General features: G+C 35.0%; 2 protein-coding genes across 3 annotated transcripts in view; one reads left to right on the top strand and one right to left on the bottom strand.

Moving 5' to 3' along the window:
* The window catches only part of LOC141461017 (COMM domain-containing protein 4), a 94460-nt gene that overhangs the window by 25526 nt on the left and 51329 nt on the right, over positions 1–17605 (bottom strand). The gene's annotated exons all lie outside the window — the stretch shown is intronic.
* The window catches only part of LOC141461011 (uncharacterized), a 50088-nt gene continuing 45993 nt past the window's right edge, over positions 13511–17605 (top strand). The window contains exon 1 of the mRNA XM_074141618.1: positions 13511–13649. Within this exon, the coding sequence (XP_073997719.1) occupies positions 13576–13649 (74 nt within the window). The 5' untranslated portion in view covers positions 13511–13575. The remainder of the gene's footprint in view (positions 13650–17605) is intronic.

The following is a 17605-nucleotide window of genomic DNA, read 5'->3' as shown; positions in this document are numbered from 1 at the left end:
AAGGCCTAGGACTGGGGAATCGAACCCACTAACCAACAATACATCTTAGCATTGCGGAACTCGTTTCTACCCATTCGAAAACAGTTAACACGCTCAACCGGAAATGACAATACGAATTTTCTAACTTGACAGTAGTAACTGGGTACTTAAATTTAACAAAGTTTTCCTGTTGGAAATGATAGATACTTTTTTTTATGAATAAAGCGCGTCTCATCATCTCTCCGACACTTCCCAAAGCCGCAGCGTACTCATTCCTCTGATTTAGTTTAATTTTAATTTTGTTAGTATTTAAATGCTAAAACGTAGTTTTCCATAAAAGAACAATACAAATAAAATGTTTACTTTATTTAAAAATATATTTTAGGCAGTTTTGGAGTCTAAAAGGTAGCTAAGTTACTGGTTAAATATAAACTCCTAGATTTTCTCTTCCTAGGAGCTTCTTACAGCTCACTGTCCGGTGATGGACAGTGTTGTCTGTAACGAGAGAACACTGTCCGGAGGCCGGCAGTGCACTGGAAAAAGCTCCGGGCGCTAATGACCTCAGCTGTTGATGCGCAAAAAAAAAAAAAAAAAAATAAACTGTGATAAAATGTTTAATTAATTATTAATAAATAGAGTTGATAGTATATCCAATAATTTATTATGTCAATTAGGTACACCGTCAGGTTACTTTACAAAACTGTCCCATTTATGAACCAGTTTGGAGCGACAAAGTTGGAGACAATGGAGTCTAACTAAAGCGACTGGCTGAGGTTGTTTATTTAAACACCACAATCCAGTAACCAGCCCAACAATAAGGTATAGCTCTGCTACCGTTGTTTGACTTGGCAATACATCTAGCCTGGTCTCGATATTATCGTTAAAAGCTCAGTGTGGCTAAAGTTTGATATTATAGAGTATACCAATAGAAAATGTTGTTGAATAAGTTAGTGGTAGTAATGCCTATTTTTCAACGTCCAACTACCAAATTAGGTGCCTTAACCTCATATTTTAGTAATAAATTTTTTCCAATTAGATAAAGAGTATTCAATGGACTCGAACTGGAAACTTTGGAGTGATGACCACTACACTAATCAAATCCCATTTGAATCTGCATTAAATTTTTAAATGCATCCAACGCGAAAGAATGACAAAAATTAAAATGCATCATGTTCTTACATTACGCTGGAAACAAGATCTATGAACAATTAACGAAAATGGCCGCAATGTAGTAATTATTTTCTGGGTGCAGAAGTCCTCTCTCCTGCAGGATACGGGTCTGATAATTGTTGATATAGAATCGGCCAAAACTGGTTGATCCCCTCCCAATCCGTATTCTTGTTTCACTTAATGACCGTTGAACTTATAACTTCTTTAAAAAATCGTTGGCTATCGTCTCTGTAGATAGAATACTAACTACACTTCCGTTTTTACAGTATAGTATTGAACATATTAAGTAAAAAATAAAAGCAGCGATAGTTAATTTTTAATTAAAGAGAATAATTATTAATAGAAACACCGTCCGTCCACGTTGATGACAGTTTGGAAATAATGAAATGTAAAAATCTAATAGAACGCCATGATAAACAGTGCAATAATGTACGGTCAATGGACAGCAAGTACTCCTTTTTCACATCCGGTTTAACAATTATTACTATTATGTGCAAATGTTATTATAGAAATTTTATCTACTTCTTTGTTGGAGAGTTGTTAAAATATATCGTTTTCTAGGCGATTAACTACACAAACTTATAATTGTTTAATTGAACTTGAGCAGGAAAGATACTTTAGTAGAAATAGGAGAGAAGTATTTATTTTAATTGTTATGAAGAGTGTGTATAAATATAACCTCTTTGGTATAAACCTCCATTATCAGGATAATCTCATATACCTACAATAAGAAGATAAATACATAAACGAGCGATATAATGTATATCTGTGCCACCACCCTTATATACCTGTATTGACAAAGCGTTTGCAATCAGCATACACGTTCATAAAAACGCTAAAAGAAAAAGAAAGATAATAAATTTTCTATTTATAAACGGATGTGACCTTTCATATAACAGAATCTAGGCGTAGTGCATGAAACTGCCTCTAGCCTAGTTAATTCTAGCTTAATCATATACTCGTATGTGATTATAATGGATATTCTATAGCTTAAAAAAATGATTATTTCCCCTTCTTTACTACAATTCTTTATTTCCTCTAACTGTTGTAAGAAGTTTTAGATAGTGAGTTATGTTTACCGGATATGTGGAGGGTAAACAAAAATAAGTAATTATCTTTGCGCAAATGTAAGGGATACTTGTTCCGTCCTTTACGTGCAATGTCTTAGCCTTACGCTGCTGAAAAAGCTGGAAGTCAGGCATTGTTAGATTACTAAAGGCAGCAAACTACAGCTGCTAGTATTTCATATGTAAAGTATTATATTATATAATAAAAGCAAAGGAAATGTAGCATTAATAAAACGTTTTGTTAAACAGATCTAATTTCGCGTATTTAGAAGAGACGTCACTCACGGCTGGCGAGGGTGGAGGGGAGCTCATTACAGTAACAAATAGTTTTGCAGGTGAGATGAGAGGATTGTGGAGTCTGGGTAGACTGCCTGTACAGGTGAAGTCACACCTGAACATTCAGTACAAATGGCATTTGTCACTGGCAAACATAACTAATACACAACCAGAACAGGTCCCATAAATACACTAAGCACACACTAAGACAGTGTACGTTTCCACTAACTAAATCCAATACATTTTCTGTAACATTTCCCACGCTTTCCACTTTCCTTCGCTATATCGTTTACACCACTAATCTAACCACCAAGTCATACACACTGGGCTTACGGAAACCTAATTTTCATGATCGCACATATAAACACGAATGCCCGCAGCACAAATATACATTTATCTGTCTTTATTAAATATATATATACAAAGATAGATAACCTGTTTAGGGATAATTATGTTGTCATAATATTTTCTCTCTTAAATCTTTTTTTGTCGGCTCCGTCAAACAAAGTAAAACTGTAATTACACAAACTTATTAAAGAAGATAAGTAATTGTAAGTTTTAATTTAAAAGTTAGTTATTTGCCGGGGACTAGTTGTGTAACGCACATAGATTCCGATTCACTAAAACTTTACAATTTGTCTTCTATAGTGGCGAGTGGCTAGCCGACTTCCTTCGGAGGAAACATTTCCTCCACTGGCCTAACAATAACACGAACAATAACACTTAACCCAACTCTCTCACCACCCACTCAATGTTATAATACGTAAGATTTCCAACACTACAAAACAGTTACAAATATCACCAACTCTCACAAAACTTTTATTAATCACAATATCCGTTTAATACAAAACTGTTGGAGAAACAAAAAAAAAATGAGTTTGTAACTTCCTGTATAAAGAATCCTAACCGGACTTTTTACGCGGAATGTTAGAGAAACATCATCAGAAGTGAGTGTAGCAGCGAATCCAAAGTTTTAAAAAACATGCAATTGTATGGAGTACAAGAAATGTTGAAGGATCTGAGGAGACTCGGGTTCTTGAATTAGCCAATCAAGAACCTAAGGGGGAATTTCCCAGCAGCATCCGGATGGAAATTAATGCAATAGGAAAAATGTGTCTAATTTAACTTCGAAAGGAAAAATCGAGACTAGAAAATAGTAGTTCTTTACGATAAACTGAATGTCATCAAAGGCGCGGAGTTCATGTCAGCTCATAAATAGTTTGGAAAAATCTAAACCAACTTAATGGCCTGGAGGAAAAAGGTTATCGTATATATGGTTACCTTATTTTGGGTGCTAGAACATGTACAGTGTGAAGAGTGAAGGGAAAGCGGATGTACTGGCAAGGCAAAGCGCTGTATTTTCCTTACTTGGGATAGAACCCTTCTGTGTCTTCTTAAGAAGGAAATCTTAAGCCAGAAAAGCTAAGTTCTGGAGTGATATTTCAGGATTGAGGCAGGTGATGAGCTTACCAGAGCAATTAAAACTGGAAAAAATAAGAGAGTTGTTTCGGCATGCAGGTTCCTTAATAGACAAGAAAGAGATTCACGTGCGATCAATTTCTAGTAAATACACAAAAAATATTCTTCTATTAAATAGGGTAAATAGAGAGAAATTATGTTAGATAACTTTGAGAACACGCCTAACTTTTGGCGAGAAAAGACGGACCCTGGAGGTGGATAAAGACATCGGGGACGTAGTAGAAGGAAAAGCTGGGAGATGCCACCACTTGTCTCAGATATAGTGGCAACCTGTTGATCTCTAACAGAAACTCCTTCCCTTTAACAGATACTTTACATTCCTTTATAAGAAGCTGAACAAACTTATCTAAGAACTTTTCTCACCTATTTTATGTATATGTAAACAAGCCCCACTCCTTTCTAAGAGAGAGATCCACAGAAAACCAATCAGATTAAATACTTGATAAGACTGTTTTATCAGATTTATCCCTAACCTCAACCAAACTAATAAACCTAATCAACAAATCGGGTTATATGAGTCCCGATTGCGGAATCAGAAAACCACAGTTATCTTGGTTTTCTTCTCCACTTTGAGGGAAGAAAGTGATACTTTAAAAGGACCAAAGATAATACGCAGGAGTTCATCGGACTAAAGGTAATACGCGCAAATTTCACACTTTATTAAAGGAATTTTTAGGTTTTTGTGGATTTTTTTTCCCCCCATTTTGGGAGCGTTGTATTGTTAGTCTTTTGATTCTGAGAGACAGGAATGAACAAGTTTGTCTGTAAGTCTTGGACATTTGAACCATTTCAACACATTCTTTGTCACAATCGCCAAACTTCTTATGAAATTCAGTAAGAGAGAGGGTAAAAACTGTGCACATCCCTAGAACATTGATATACCATCCAAGCCTGGAGTTAAACCACTCCGTTAAATCACCTGGTGATGTGATTTTCTTTTTCTTTGGCTGATTTTTATTTGGGAGAAACAGGATTTTTCAATAAAAAGAATTTTTTTAATAATTTTGGGCATGAAACTGATTTTTTTTGAATTCATCACTTTTCGGACCAAAACACCACCAAACATAATTCATCAAAACTTTATGACCAAAACCCCACAGTAATCAATCCAGATTTTTTACAGAACATAGATTCACCTAGTTAACCACAAAATATGAACATAATGATATTATGCTGTAAGCATTAATTATTATTGATGGAATCTCCCAATGCTGCAAAGGGAATCCTTCGAAAATTAATTCATACCATTTCCACGAGAAGGGGCGTCGCTGGATATTCACCCATCTGGATAACTGAGTAAAACAACAATTTTAGTGTGTATTCAATGGAATGAATTTATGTATGCACATAATGATACAATGTAGTCGAGCATTAACATGCATGAAACGGATCTATTGACTGATATAACCAATTATTGTACTCATAAATATTGTCAACTTATATATATATATATATCCTAAAATTGTGTGGATTATAGTCAACAACATGTACCTAATTTATGTTCGAGTATTTTCACAACTTTAGTTGAACATTTGAAAGGTAATTATATAAAAATAACAAAAACAAAAATTAGTCTAACCGGAATATCGTAGTTAGTTCGCTCCAAACCATCGTTCCTGTGAAACAACACTTCCTGCCAGCTGACTGTTACAAATTTAGAATATTAGTACTTCCTTATTGATTTCTTTAGTCCTTTTTTTTATTACTGTTTATATTATTGAGGTAAACGACAGGAAGTGTCCTGTTCAGTGAAAAGTTAAGGAGCGAAATCTGTTCTCTACCATCAACAGAGTGGTTGTGAGAATTTGTTCCTCCTTGCTGAGAGACGGGCAGTGAAGGAACGAGCCGAGGTATCCCAGTCCGATGGTCCCCTCATTTTCCAAGACCTTATACAAGCTTAGACTCTTTAAAGGGAACACAGTACATCAACGGAAGTAACAAGCTAAAATCTGAGGGCCAGCAGCTGGATTCGAACCCGGGATCTACGCGTGATCTAATCCCTTCTCTGAGAGATATGATATTTCTTTTATTGTTAAATAAAAGTAAGCCTTGAACGCATAATCTTGTATTTAACTTTAATAATTACTTCTACTTTTTTTTTTTTAATAATAAGAGCAATTCTCCGGCGGGGCTCCTGTCCACCTGTCCTCTTCAACAGCAATCTTTTTCCTTGTACAGATCTGGTCCGCTAACTTGGGCTCTACATAGACAAACGACTCACGTGGAACCCACACACTAGACTTGCAAAGACAAGCAATGACAAAACGTGCGAAACTTCTTTACAGATTACTTTGGACGACGCTCCAAATTGCCCTTAGAACTCAAACGTTTAATACCACAATACTAGTCTCAAACCTACAAACATACGGACGACATTTCCGTCAAAGCTCCTCTGACGCACCTTTCTACGGTGTCTAACCTCACTCTTCAGAACGACCTCAATATTCCCTTCATAGACCAACTCGCCAAGACTAAATACCAAAAATTCCACACTACTCTCTCGACTAGCTCTAATCCTCTTGTACTCGTACTGTCTCTCACTTCTTCTGACATCCCTAGTACTCCTCGCCGACTGAATCGCCAATGGCCCCGCGACTTCCTTGTAGGCTGAAGGCCTAAACGCCATTTTTCTCCTATCTCTCCTCGTATTTTCCTCCTCACACTCTTCTCCCCACATTCTCCTCTCTCTCCTATAGAGAGTGCTACCGCTGGCTAGCTTCTCTCTCCTCCTGCTCTCCTCCCGCACCAGTTCACCATATTCAGTTTCCATATTTACTTATTATTATGTATTGCAGATTGTAAATAACAAAATAAATTTAAAAAAAAGAGCAATTAATTTCAAATTCACCATTTTATAAAAACTAACGTAACAAACGTAACCAAATTATGGATGTACAAGTAAAATATGTCCCAATTTTTAGTGACCAGTAGTTGAATGTGTGGCTTTACAGAATTCCTCTGTCAGTGTTAGTGTACATAAACTTGATGTACAAATTAAGTCGAGGGGAGGGGGGGAGAGAGGCAATAAAAACAATTATGTGATTATTAAAGTTCAACCACAAAGTCATAAGAGTTTACATTTACACTAACCACAGTAAAAACAACCAGATGATGCAAAAGGGTATGCTATACTACAGTATAGGCCACAGTAAAGAAGGGCTTAAAATCCCTAATTAGTACTATAACATATTCAGCATGCAGTATACTTCATGCGGATTACTTAATTTTGTACTCTTTTTGCATGGATTAATCAAAACCGCTGGTAACGTTTACATGAAAGAAAATATTGAAAATGGAATTGACTTTCCCTTAAGTAAGAGTAATTATGTAAAATTTTCCAAGTTAATTTTTTAATGAAACTGCAAGGGGGGGACTTCCTGGCCGCAATTTACGTAATAACTTTTCTTTTGGGAACTATTTTGGGCAAAAAACTTCAAACTATATTGAGGGCAGCCAGATATTCTTCAAATTTCGCTTTAATGAGTGTCTCTTTCGAAGTACCTTACATATTGTTCATCAACAAATCCTCAAAGTACGGAACGATGATAACAAATTGAAGCAGATTCTATCAGGGAAAAGTTCTCTCGACCAACTTGGGCTATCTTATCTCTTTCTGGTGAAGCAACTAACCACATCTCCACCGGTACCACTTTCTCAAATCATTTAAGACCTGTCTGGGTCTGATAGAGACATTGATCATGGTTATAGTTTTCAATCTATGGTTATGGCTGGAGACATAAATGCACTGACGGTCAATGACCACGATGTTGTCTTTATAGAATTGTATTTTTCTTTTGAATGTATTTTATACTAAACAGTGTTTTTTTTATATTGTAGATTTTCTTTCTTTTCATATGTATGTGGAAATCTTTTGGTTATTATAAATAAAGACTTTTTCTTCTTCATAAATGCACTGGATTTCTGTCTACTGTTTTCTTCATAGCAATTTTCTGGTTTCCTAACGGTACAGAACTGCCCAGAATTCTCTGCTGTTTAGTTAAATCGTTGTTTTATGTTTTTCTTAAATATTCTCTTGGTATTATTTCTCGTTATGCTTCAATAATTATTCACCTACTTTTCAATCCCGTGCTGCCAGTGGTTTATAATGGGCTTTGAACATGTAAGATATGTCGGTAGAGATATCTACCCTTAAAGAAAAGCAATCGCCAATTTTTTTTCCCTAGGAGGGGGTTGCCATACAAAACTATGACGAGGCGGAAGCAAATATTTGACTATTAAGAAATATTGACTAAAAGAAATATGAAGCACTTCCGGCTCTTCCAGGACGGATCTTCAATGCTTCATTCTTAGTGACCCTCTTAAAATTTTTGCAATGCCATTAAAACCCATTGGGAAACCATTGGCCTTGACAAACAGTCACCACTAATTACTTAATCATCTACAAAGTGGTGTTCTATTTTGGAAATTCTAGTTTGAATTTTGTGCAAATAGAGCATCATCATAACTGTGAAAGTTGCTTGCAGAGAGGCCCCTAGATGAAGCTGGGGAGCAAGCAGGTAGCTATGATTCTGTTGCAGTAACAAAACATGAAATAGAAATGAAATCAACGTTAACATCCTCTATCTGGTTGGCTGATGTTTTATAGGAAACACTGCCTAGACTTACTTCCCCTCCCATAATAATCAACAGCATCCCAGTCTACAGTTTTCTCTATCTGGACCTCACTAAACTCAAAAACTTTTGTTCCCCTACATTCATCAAATGGTAGCAATATAGTTTTTGAATCAGTCATCAACGAAATGTGGACGATGTTTGCCTTCCACTCCCTCTCTCTCTCTGTTTGAATGTTACGTCATTGTGCACGATATTCAAAATCTACGTCATCCAAACATGATGTGACAAAACACACACACGTCTATCTCTTCGTTCACAGAACAATACCACTGGTGATAGACACTTTTGTTTACATGAGGAAATACCTAACGGAAAAGTTGTGCGTGGGGAGAGGGGTAAATTACACAATTTATAATTTTCTTTTTAAAGAAAACGAAAGCAAAAAAACAAAAGAAAAACTGTGATTTAAATCAACTGAAACTCCTTTAAACAAATCTGATACTGAAAAAAAAGAAAAGATTTTCTTTTAAAGCGATAACTAGTGCAATGGTATCAAATTTTCAAATTTGATTTTCCACCGGAAATAAAACATTTAAACTTCCCCCAAAACAACGTACTTTTATCGTTTCGTCTTTTCCCCCTTCCTGTACAAGTGTGTACGTTTCCCTGCAAGAAGCGGAAATCGCCACACTAAATCATTTTAATAAGTTAATCTCTACGTGGTACATCCTCTCACATAGCACAGATCTGTATAGCATCAATCTACTACGTAATAAAGGCACACCACATCCTTGCCGAAACGTTTGGTCTAAAGAGAAAGTTGAGATTTCAAGATCTGCACCCAACAAACCAGAGCTCAAAACAAAAAAGAAAAAACAGACATCTAAATATTTAATGTGTAAATAACTGCAGAATTAGGACCCAAAGAGAACCGAAATTCCAGTGGTCCAAAGAAGACTTTTTTAAGTTAAAAATAAATAGATTTCAAATATTTAGTACGCGTAAATTGTCAGTTAAAAAAGAATTTTTAATTAATTACTGGAATAAAGTAAATAACTGGAAATCCTTTTTATCCATTCTGAAGTAGTTAAAAATTAAGTAAAAACTCCTAAGATTAAAAGAACTCTAGCAAATAACTTTCTTTTTTCATTACAAAGTTAGAGAAACTCGGGTTTTTTACTTTGGCCTTCTCGTGCTTATTATTCCGAAAGTTCAGAGTGAGATGAATAAATAATGTTATAGATAATAGACTAAATTGTACGATCTAGCTAAATATAGGAGCTTGCCGATGCAGAGGCCGTAAAATTGTGTTCACTACTCGGATATCAAAACGCAAAGAGACATACGATATGTTAACTGCGTGCGAATTCCCATCAAACCGAACGTTAGTGGGTCGAACTTTTCTTTTACCCATTCGCATAACTGTTGCCAATAATTTATAATTAAATATAACAAAATTGGAAGAGGAAATTCACGTATTTTTGTTGTGTTCCTTGACCGGTTTCGAACTTTCATGCACCGTCAGAGGTACATTACATTAATCAGTTTAATGTAGGGAATTCATTAAATTACCCTATACAACTGGCTGACTAGTCTAGTCAATCTGAAACCGGCCAGGACTTCAATAAACAGTCGTGCCACGATAGATAAAATCAAACGATAGTATCCAGAACTGTGGACCTAACCACATTTCCATCAGAACAGAAATTAATGCCTACTTCAGTTTTTTTTTTAAATTCATTTTTCCCAAGCTTTTGATCTAGAGATTGTGTCATCTTCAGGTGCGGAGAAAAACAGGTAGTTATTTAACATTAATTATATTTGAGTTTTACCTATACACTATGTATTCAATTTTACTAATAATATTTTTCAAAGCCCTGAAGTTGACGTAGAACAATATCAATTTTTTGTATTAAATTTTATTTTATTTTGTTCCTTGCTTATAAATGAAATTTGTAGCAAGGGGTTTGATATCAATATCAGTTAGAACAATATCAGATAGAACAATATCAGTTACAATTATACACACAATATAAATGTTTCAAAAACATCAAGACTTTTTTTTCATCCTTTAAAAACTTGAATTTTAAGTAAATTGCATTTAATAACTTGATGAATACTGTATTATAGAGGAAGAAAAATGATGTTTCCTTGGAAAGAAAATGTGCTGATGATTCGGATGTGACGAAAAGATAAATCAAACTGGACAAAGAGGACCCTAAACTATATTTAACTATAGAAGTACTTAAACCAAACTAAATTCACTCCTTACTACAGCTGCATTACTGAATTTCTTCTTGAATTATTTTTTTTTGTTTTCGAGTAGCCATTTTGTTACATTCTGTAGTTATTCTTTTAAAAGACTATTGTTGTCACAGTTCAATGAGAAATCAACACAGAATTTTGTTGATTCAGGTAATAAAAACACTTGTTAGAATGGAATGCATGAGTTGGTGTTTCCGCAAGCTCGAATAACATTCCCTGAATCATCCCTTAACATCCAGAAACTCCAGACAACACAGAGCAAATTTCACAGACTCTTCTCGACTCACTAAACTCCATGGTGATTGGGACTTCCATAATCCCCCGGTGCACACCTATATCCAAAAAACCGTCTGCTGAAACTCCTCTCCATTCTAGATTGCCATCCTAGTCCACTCTGCCACACAATATACTGCCATCTACGATTCTCCCATTTCTTACAAACCCAAAAGGTACTTCTACAACTCTCTCCTTTAGCTACACATTTTTTCATCCTTTTCCCTATTCTTCTTCCATCCCAAGCGTTCCCAAGTATCCATTCTATCTATTTACCCCCCCTACCAAGGATTTGGGGACACCAGATATCTCACTGACAAGATCATACTGCCAAATCATGCAAATAGAAGTACAATAAAGTTCACTGGTCGAACATATATCACGTGCCTCAGTGGTACATAGTTTCTCTAAACTTGAACTACACTTTTCTTAAAAAAATTCTTTAACTTATTTAATTTTTAAAATAAACTTTTTACGTTTATGGTTTCGTAGACAGAGCTTGGTGAAGTCAGCTGTCACTGTTAGATAAGACAGCAAGAATTTTTGTAGTTAAACGTATCAAAAAATATGTAAAAATACTTAAAAATGACCAGTAGATTTTTTAAAATCTACTTTTGCAATAAATTGTATCAGTTTTTACAGATTCCCCCCCCCAATTTTTTTTAAAATTGAATTTAAAAAAAAACAATAAAATTCAAACAGTAGATATTTGGATACGTCATAATCATGAATATGTATGATAAAATATGAATTAATGACTTGTAATACAAACGCTGTAGACGGTGGCGTAAATGTTTGAGAGGATGCTGGAAGTGCTCGCACAGCGGATGTTTGTTTAAGGCTGAATTGGTTAACTTTAGACGCTTTGGGGGGTTTTCAGCTAAAGCGCCAATTCTCTGTAGATCTAACAACATTATTACCTATAATGTTATAGCAATATGAATACATAGAGCTGAAAATATGAGTGTGTGTGTGTGTGGAAAATATTAAGAAAATTTTCTGTTATAATGCTACGAAAGTAACAGGAAGTCGTGTGTTTGTTTGAGACCTGTTATTCGTTTGTAAACCGGAAGAATGATTTAAAAGACAAGCCTTTATTGGTATCTTTATTTTTGGCCCCAGGCAAGCATTGAAGTTATTATTGTAACAACGGCCCAAAATACAACTTGTTCATCCAGTATAACGAAAATATATTTTTGAATCTGTAGTGGTATAGGACAGTGTAAAATATCAGTTTTATTTATCAGCTAGGGCAATTATGACAGGCCCAACCGATAAATAGATAATTAAATATATCTAGTAGAATACAGAACTAGTAAAAATGATAACAGGTAGACAAATACGATAAAAACGAAAATAATTAGAGTTTAAAAAAGTCGTTTGAGTGTTCACACTAAATTTTTTTTTCAAAACATTAATTAAAGAAACGGATATGCTCGTTCAGAGTTCCGGAAAACGCAGCACACCAAATTCTACATATCATTCCGTCTTGCAAGCCAAAATAATTTCAGTTTATTTTAGGCCAGGCCATTAAAAACATTTTAAGTCTAATTTTCACGTACTAACGGAGTTATTTTTCATGATTCCATAATGTTATGGAATTCTATTCCATTAAACTAAAAATGATCTATTGAATTCTGTATTCTTGAGCCAATTCGTACAATAGCAATTCCAGTTGAAGTTACCATACTCGTACAGGAAATCAAGATACCAGATTCTTGAGGGAAGTTCTAGAAAGAGCGGCAGGCACCACTGACTCGCTATGCCAACAAACCGTTTTCCCAATAATGCCCTCCAAGATATTCTGAACGAGGGCTACCCCAAATTTAAAGATACTTTAAGGATTCAACTACTCCTGCAATACTTAGTGAATACCTATACTCCTTGAGGAACCCCAAGAAGAAGAAGAAGAAAAAAACAATTTCACCGGGATAAAGTAACAAATTGTAATTGCAATTAGTATTCCGCACTAATCCATTGGTTTTTTTTGGTGTGGTCGCGGAATCGGCCTAAATTTGCAGATTCAACATGGTCATTTTGATAAATCACATTGATCTTTTCATGAAACAAACATTGCCTAAAAGTAAAAGCAATAAGAAACATCTGATAAATATAGTCTATAGTCTCCGATTGGATATTGAACCGGGGAAAAACAGCCTTTTGTTAAAATGAGAGAAAAATCATATGAATCTTATCTTATATCAGATTTTTCTTCCGAAAAAAAGTGGGTTCTACAACACTTTTCCAAACAATGTTATTTTTTAGTAAACTGACCAAAGACATTCATCAATACAAACAATAACACAGCAAATAACCCAATCAAAACTCAAAGAAAAACCCCCCAAACGGTATCAACAAATTAAAAAAAAAAAAAAAAAATAGAAAATAAATTAAACTAAAGAAAAGTAGCCACCCCCGTGGCCAGATGGTGGTGGGGATAAAGAGATCCCGCCTCCAATGAAATCCCGCCACCGCTTTTAGCCGCCTCTATATGATGACAGTAACACAACTGAATACCGCACAGTTTCGCACCAGACATCCGAGACGACCACATACATCCTACATGTGAGTACATAATAATTTTTTTAAATTAAATTTGAAAATACATGGAATTTATTTCGATTGTGTCCTCTTAACACTTTAAAATGTTTAAAAAGGCAGTAAAATTATAAAAATTTTAAATAATATTCAAAATTTGGAATCGTACTTATACGTAGAGATACCTGGGTTCAAATTCACCATTTTCTTAGATTTATTCTTCCTTTGAGACCCATCACTATGTTGTCTGTACCGTTCAGCAATTTAATCACTTTACTGGCTCGCTGAATCCTAAATCTATTATCAGCTAAATAGTTATCAAGAATAAATACTGAAATAGTTAGGCGCCACGGTAGCTGAGCGGTTACAGGCGAGACCTGCGAAGCTAACATGTATTGTTGGTTAGTGGGTTTCGATTCCCGGAGGTCTAGGACTTGGATTTTATTAAATTGTTAATAAAAAGAAATTTACAGTAAAGTACGTTTGCTAGTCGCCTCCGTCCACGACACTAATTGGTGGTTAAACGTAAAGCCCGCCTGAAAAAATAGGCAATGAAAACCCCTTGTTTTCCACAGCCTCAACAATTTTGATCTAAGTCGCTTGCCAAGAGAAGAGAATGTTTGAATTCTATTCTTTCAAAACATCGCGTGAATATTTTTCATTTTTAAATATTATAAACTGATTACAAGAGCAAAACTAACAACCAAGAATTGTGCAGAAAACAATGGACAATAGGGGGGCCCTTTGCCAAAAATTGTTCTCTAAGGGTTTAAAAATGAAAATTGATTGATTGATTCCAAAATCAATCTGAACGTGCGTGCTCAAGTTGAGAAGAATCTTTTGCCTTTTACACAACGTTCTTAATCCGTTTCGAAGTCCCCATGAATCCGAGAAAGAATTTTTTGCGCAAATTAAAATTAGTCGAAGTGTGTGACAAGCAAAATTAAAAAAACAAAACAAAAAAAAACGGGAATATCGGGAAAATTTAAATTTCATATTTTGAATCCTTGTCACTATAAGATATTTTTGAAACTGTTCTGTAGTCTTTGCTCAAAGCGTAAATGAACTTTTGTAACATTTACTTAAAGCATCTATTTAAAGACATATCTGGAGGAACAGTGAGATTAAACTTACCTCTAAAGTGTCATTTAAGCGTAATTTACTGTCTCATCACCTTTAAGTACGACAAGAATTCAATAAATAAGCGTAATTCTAAACTGGAGCGGAAGTACTACGTAACTGAATAAATTTTGTAATTTTTAGCGTTTTTTTTTGTTTTTTGCACACAAATTATAAATCTCAAATAAGCAAATTACGGTCAAACAGAATGTCGTGTGAGTATTTTATCAGAATTTTTAAATAAACTCCGTTAGCAAAAATTAAAAAGGATGTGTACAAAACGGAGTGTTATTAAATACTAACCCAAAATTCATTTAATCATCCGAGAAATCGATGTTTAATATCGACTTCAAAATAAAGAAAGACCTGCGCCCTTGGCTTTTTCAAAATGATTTTTATTATTTTATTTTTTTATCTCATAAAAGGAAGTATGTCTATAGCAGTACGAAGTAAAAAATTAATTTTCACCGGAAATACACGTCCTAGACGTTTGATTTGATACGAAAAAAAAATTCTTATTTTATAGAAAATGAGCTTTGTAAAAAAATTACGAGCATTAAATAAACGGCAAACATTATTTGAAAAATTTTGGGAAGAACATTTTAGGGGTTCCTAGGGGAACTGTCGAGTAATCATTTTTCTAAAAATTTCTTTAGAACAAAATCCTTAATTCGTTTCATTACGGCAGCGTTCAGCGATTTGCGAATAGATGATAATTGGCTCGCCAAGAAAACTAAATTTAATTTAAAAAACTTATATTTATGTATCTTCAACTTACTCTACAAAAAAGAGGTTCTTACAAATTATTTTAAGTATGTGTGAGTAGCATAACCCAGAAATGGAAATTCTGATTCCAAATACGATTGGCACGATACGAAATGTTAATATTTGAACTTTTTGCCAATAATTTTTTTTTAACTATTTCGGTCACACTATGAACTTTGTATAAAAAACACTTGTTCGGACTAGGGGGACCTTAAGACGGAGTAAACTCTTTAAATGGAAAATCTGCACATAGGATCACAGTATGTAAGAGTAAAAGAGAGTGGGAGAGAGAACAAAAAGAAAATTCTACTTCCGTTCCAGCAGCCGCAACGCACGCAGCTCTTGTAGAAGAAACAAAAAGCAATAATTTATTCAATCCAAATCAACTAAGAACTATACAAACACCTTGAACAATACGTTTTCCCGGCTAACTTTACCCTTAAAAATAAACTGAATTTTCAATTACGAACTTGGTGGTAACTTAACCTTTTTGATAATGTAAAGTACATCACTTCTCAACTATTTATAAAAGTGGCGAATGAAAATTACTCTTATTTGGAGGTGGAAGGTACTTTAATGGACGAACGGAAATGAATCTTTCTAATACGTCAGAACATTAACTTTCAAAGGTTTACTTTATTTTTTCCTTAGATGTTATAAGTGTGTGAGTGAAACATACACGAACGCAAACCTACTACTGAGAAAACTCCATTTTTTTTGGAACTGAGGAGACGATCGCAATACGGGTTGAAGCTCAAACTAGAAAATTTGCGCTATCCCAATAATTACTCTATCGAGGTTTTGACAGAGAATCAATAATACTATTTTCAATACGTAATTTCTAAAAATAATAGTTTTATAGGGCAAAAGAATTTAGGTAGACGCACGAACTCCCACGTCGACAGTATTTACTATAATTTTCAATTTTCTAATAATAATTTTTTCTCCAAACTTCAAATTTAAAAAACATAATTAATTCTTATAAAAGAATTTAAATCTCTAAATCACGGCTAAGTAACTCTTCAGAGGGAAAGAGCTGCCCTTTCTCTTCCTTAGGACCGCCCTTAGGAAAGTGCTTTAAAAAAAATCAGTTTTTAGAACCACTTGTTTTAAATTAGTACACCAGAGCTTAAATTCTCTCCCTTAGGACGGCCCTTAGGAAAGTGCTTTAAACATTTTTTTTTCAGAACTACTTGTCTTAAATTAGTATACAAGAGTTTAAATTCTCTAACAACTAGCCTCTCCAGGGAAACTCCAAGAAGAGCGAAGATTGCCAGGTGCTCAGGCCAACTCTCCCTAATTGTAGATTGTATTAAAAGGGCGGTTCCACCAAAAAATGGGGAAAGGAACGCAGGCAATCCAAAATGCCCATTGTTCCCCGCCCACCCCTCATCTCCAGGGCACCAGGGCTTCAAAACAACAAATCCGGCTAAAAGTTGCCAGATGCTAATGTAATAAACTAATAAAGTAGCAACAGGACACTAGGGAGCATGGCGACTAAATCGCTACAGTGCACTGGAATAAACCTAGAGAGTTCTGGTAAAGATTACCAGATGCCACAATCTCCGGTAGGGAAACATTTGACCTTCTGAAGACGAGAAATCTAGTTTTAGGAATAAACGGGACACACCTCTACAAAGTGCTGCACAGATTTGCGACCGGGTAAGGCCACATTTGAAAAGATGGTACGCTAAATTTGCATGTCCACTCAACAACTGAACCAACTGGCAACTCTCAACCTAATGCTCGCCATACGTTCTGCGAAATGGCTCCCACATATTAAGAAAGCCAGACTCTACAGGGAAGTTCTAGAAACAGAGCCACCTTCTGGAGAGTCTAGACGAACCTCTCCCACCAAAATAAGGCATAATCTTTAGAAAACATCTAGTAACTACGCCGGTCATCTGTGGAAGTCAAATGTCCTCCCAAAGGAAACACTATTGGCTTCGAAAGGGCACTTTAGTTATCCTCTTTGACAACTTCCTGTAACCCCGTTGGCAACTAGTTTTTAGCATGAGTCACTGGTTGACACCTTGCATTAGGGACAACTAATTTCCCTGTAAATTAAACCTAAAGCGTTGCAATTATGAACTATCTGT

The sequence above is a fragment of the Rhodnius prolixus genome, unplaced genomic scaffold (genome assembly GCF_049639745.1).
Source record: "Rhodnius prolixus isolate KJV_2025 unplaced genomic scaffold, Rpr scaffold_6, whole genome shotgun sequence".
Taxonomy (NCBI): Eukaryota; Metazoa; Arthropoda; class Insecta; order Hemiptera; family Reduviidae; genus Rhodnius; species Rhodnius prolixus.
The sequence above is the reverse complement of the archived record's forward strand: the minus strand, read 5'-3'. Positions and strand labels throughout refer to the sequence as shown.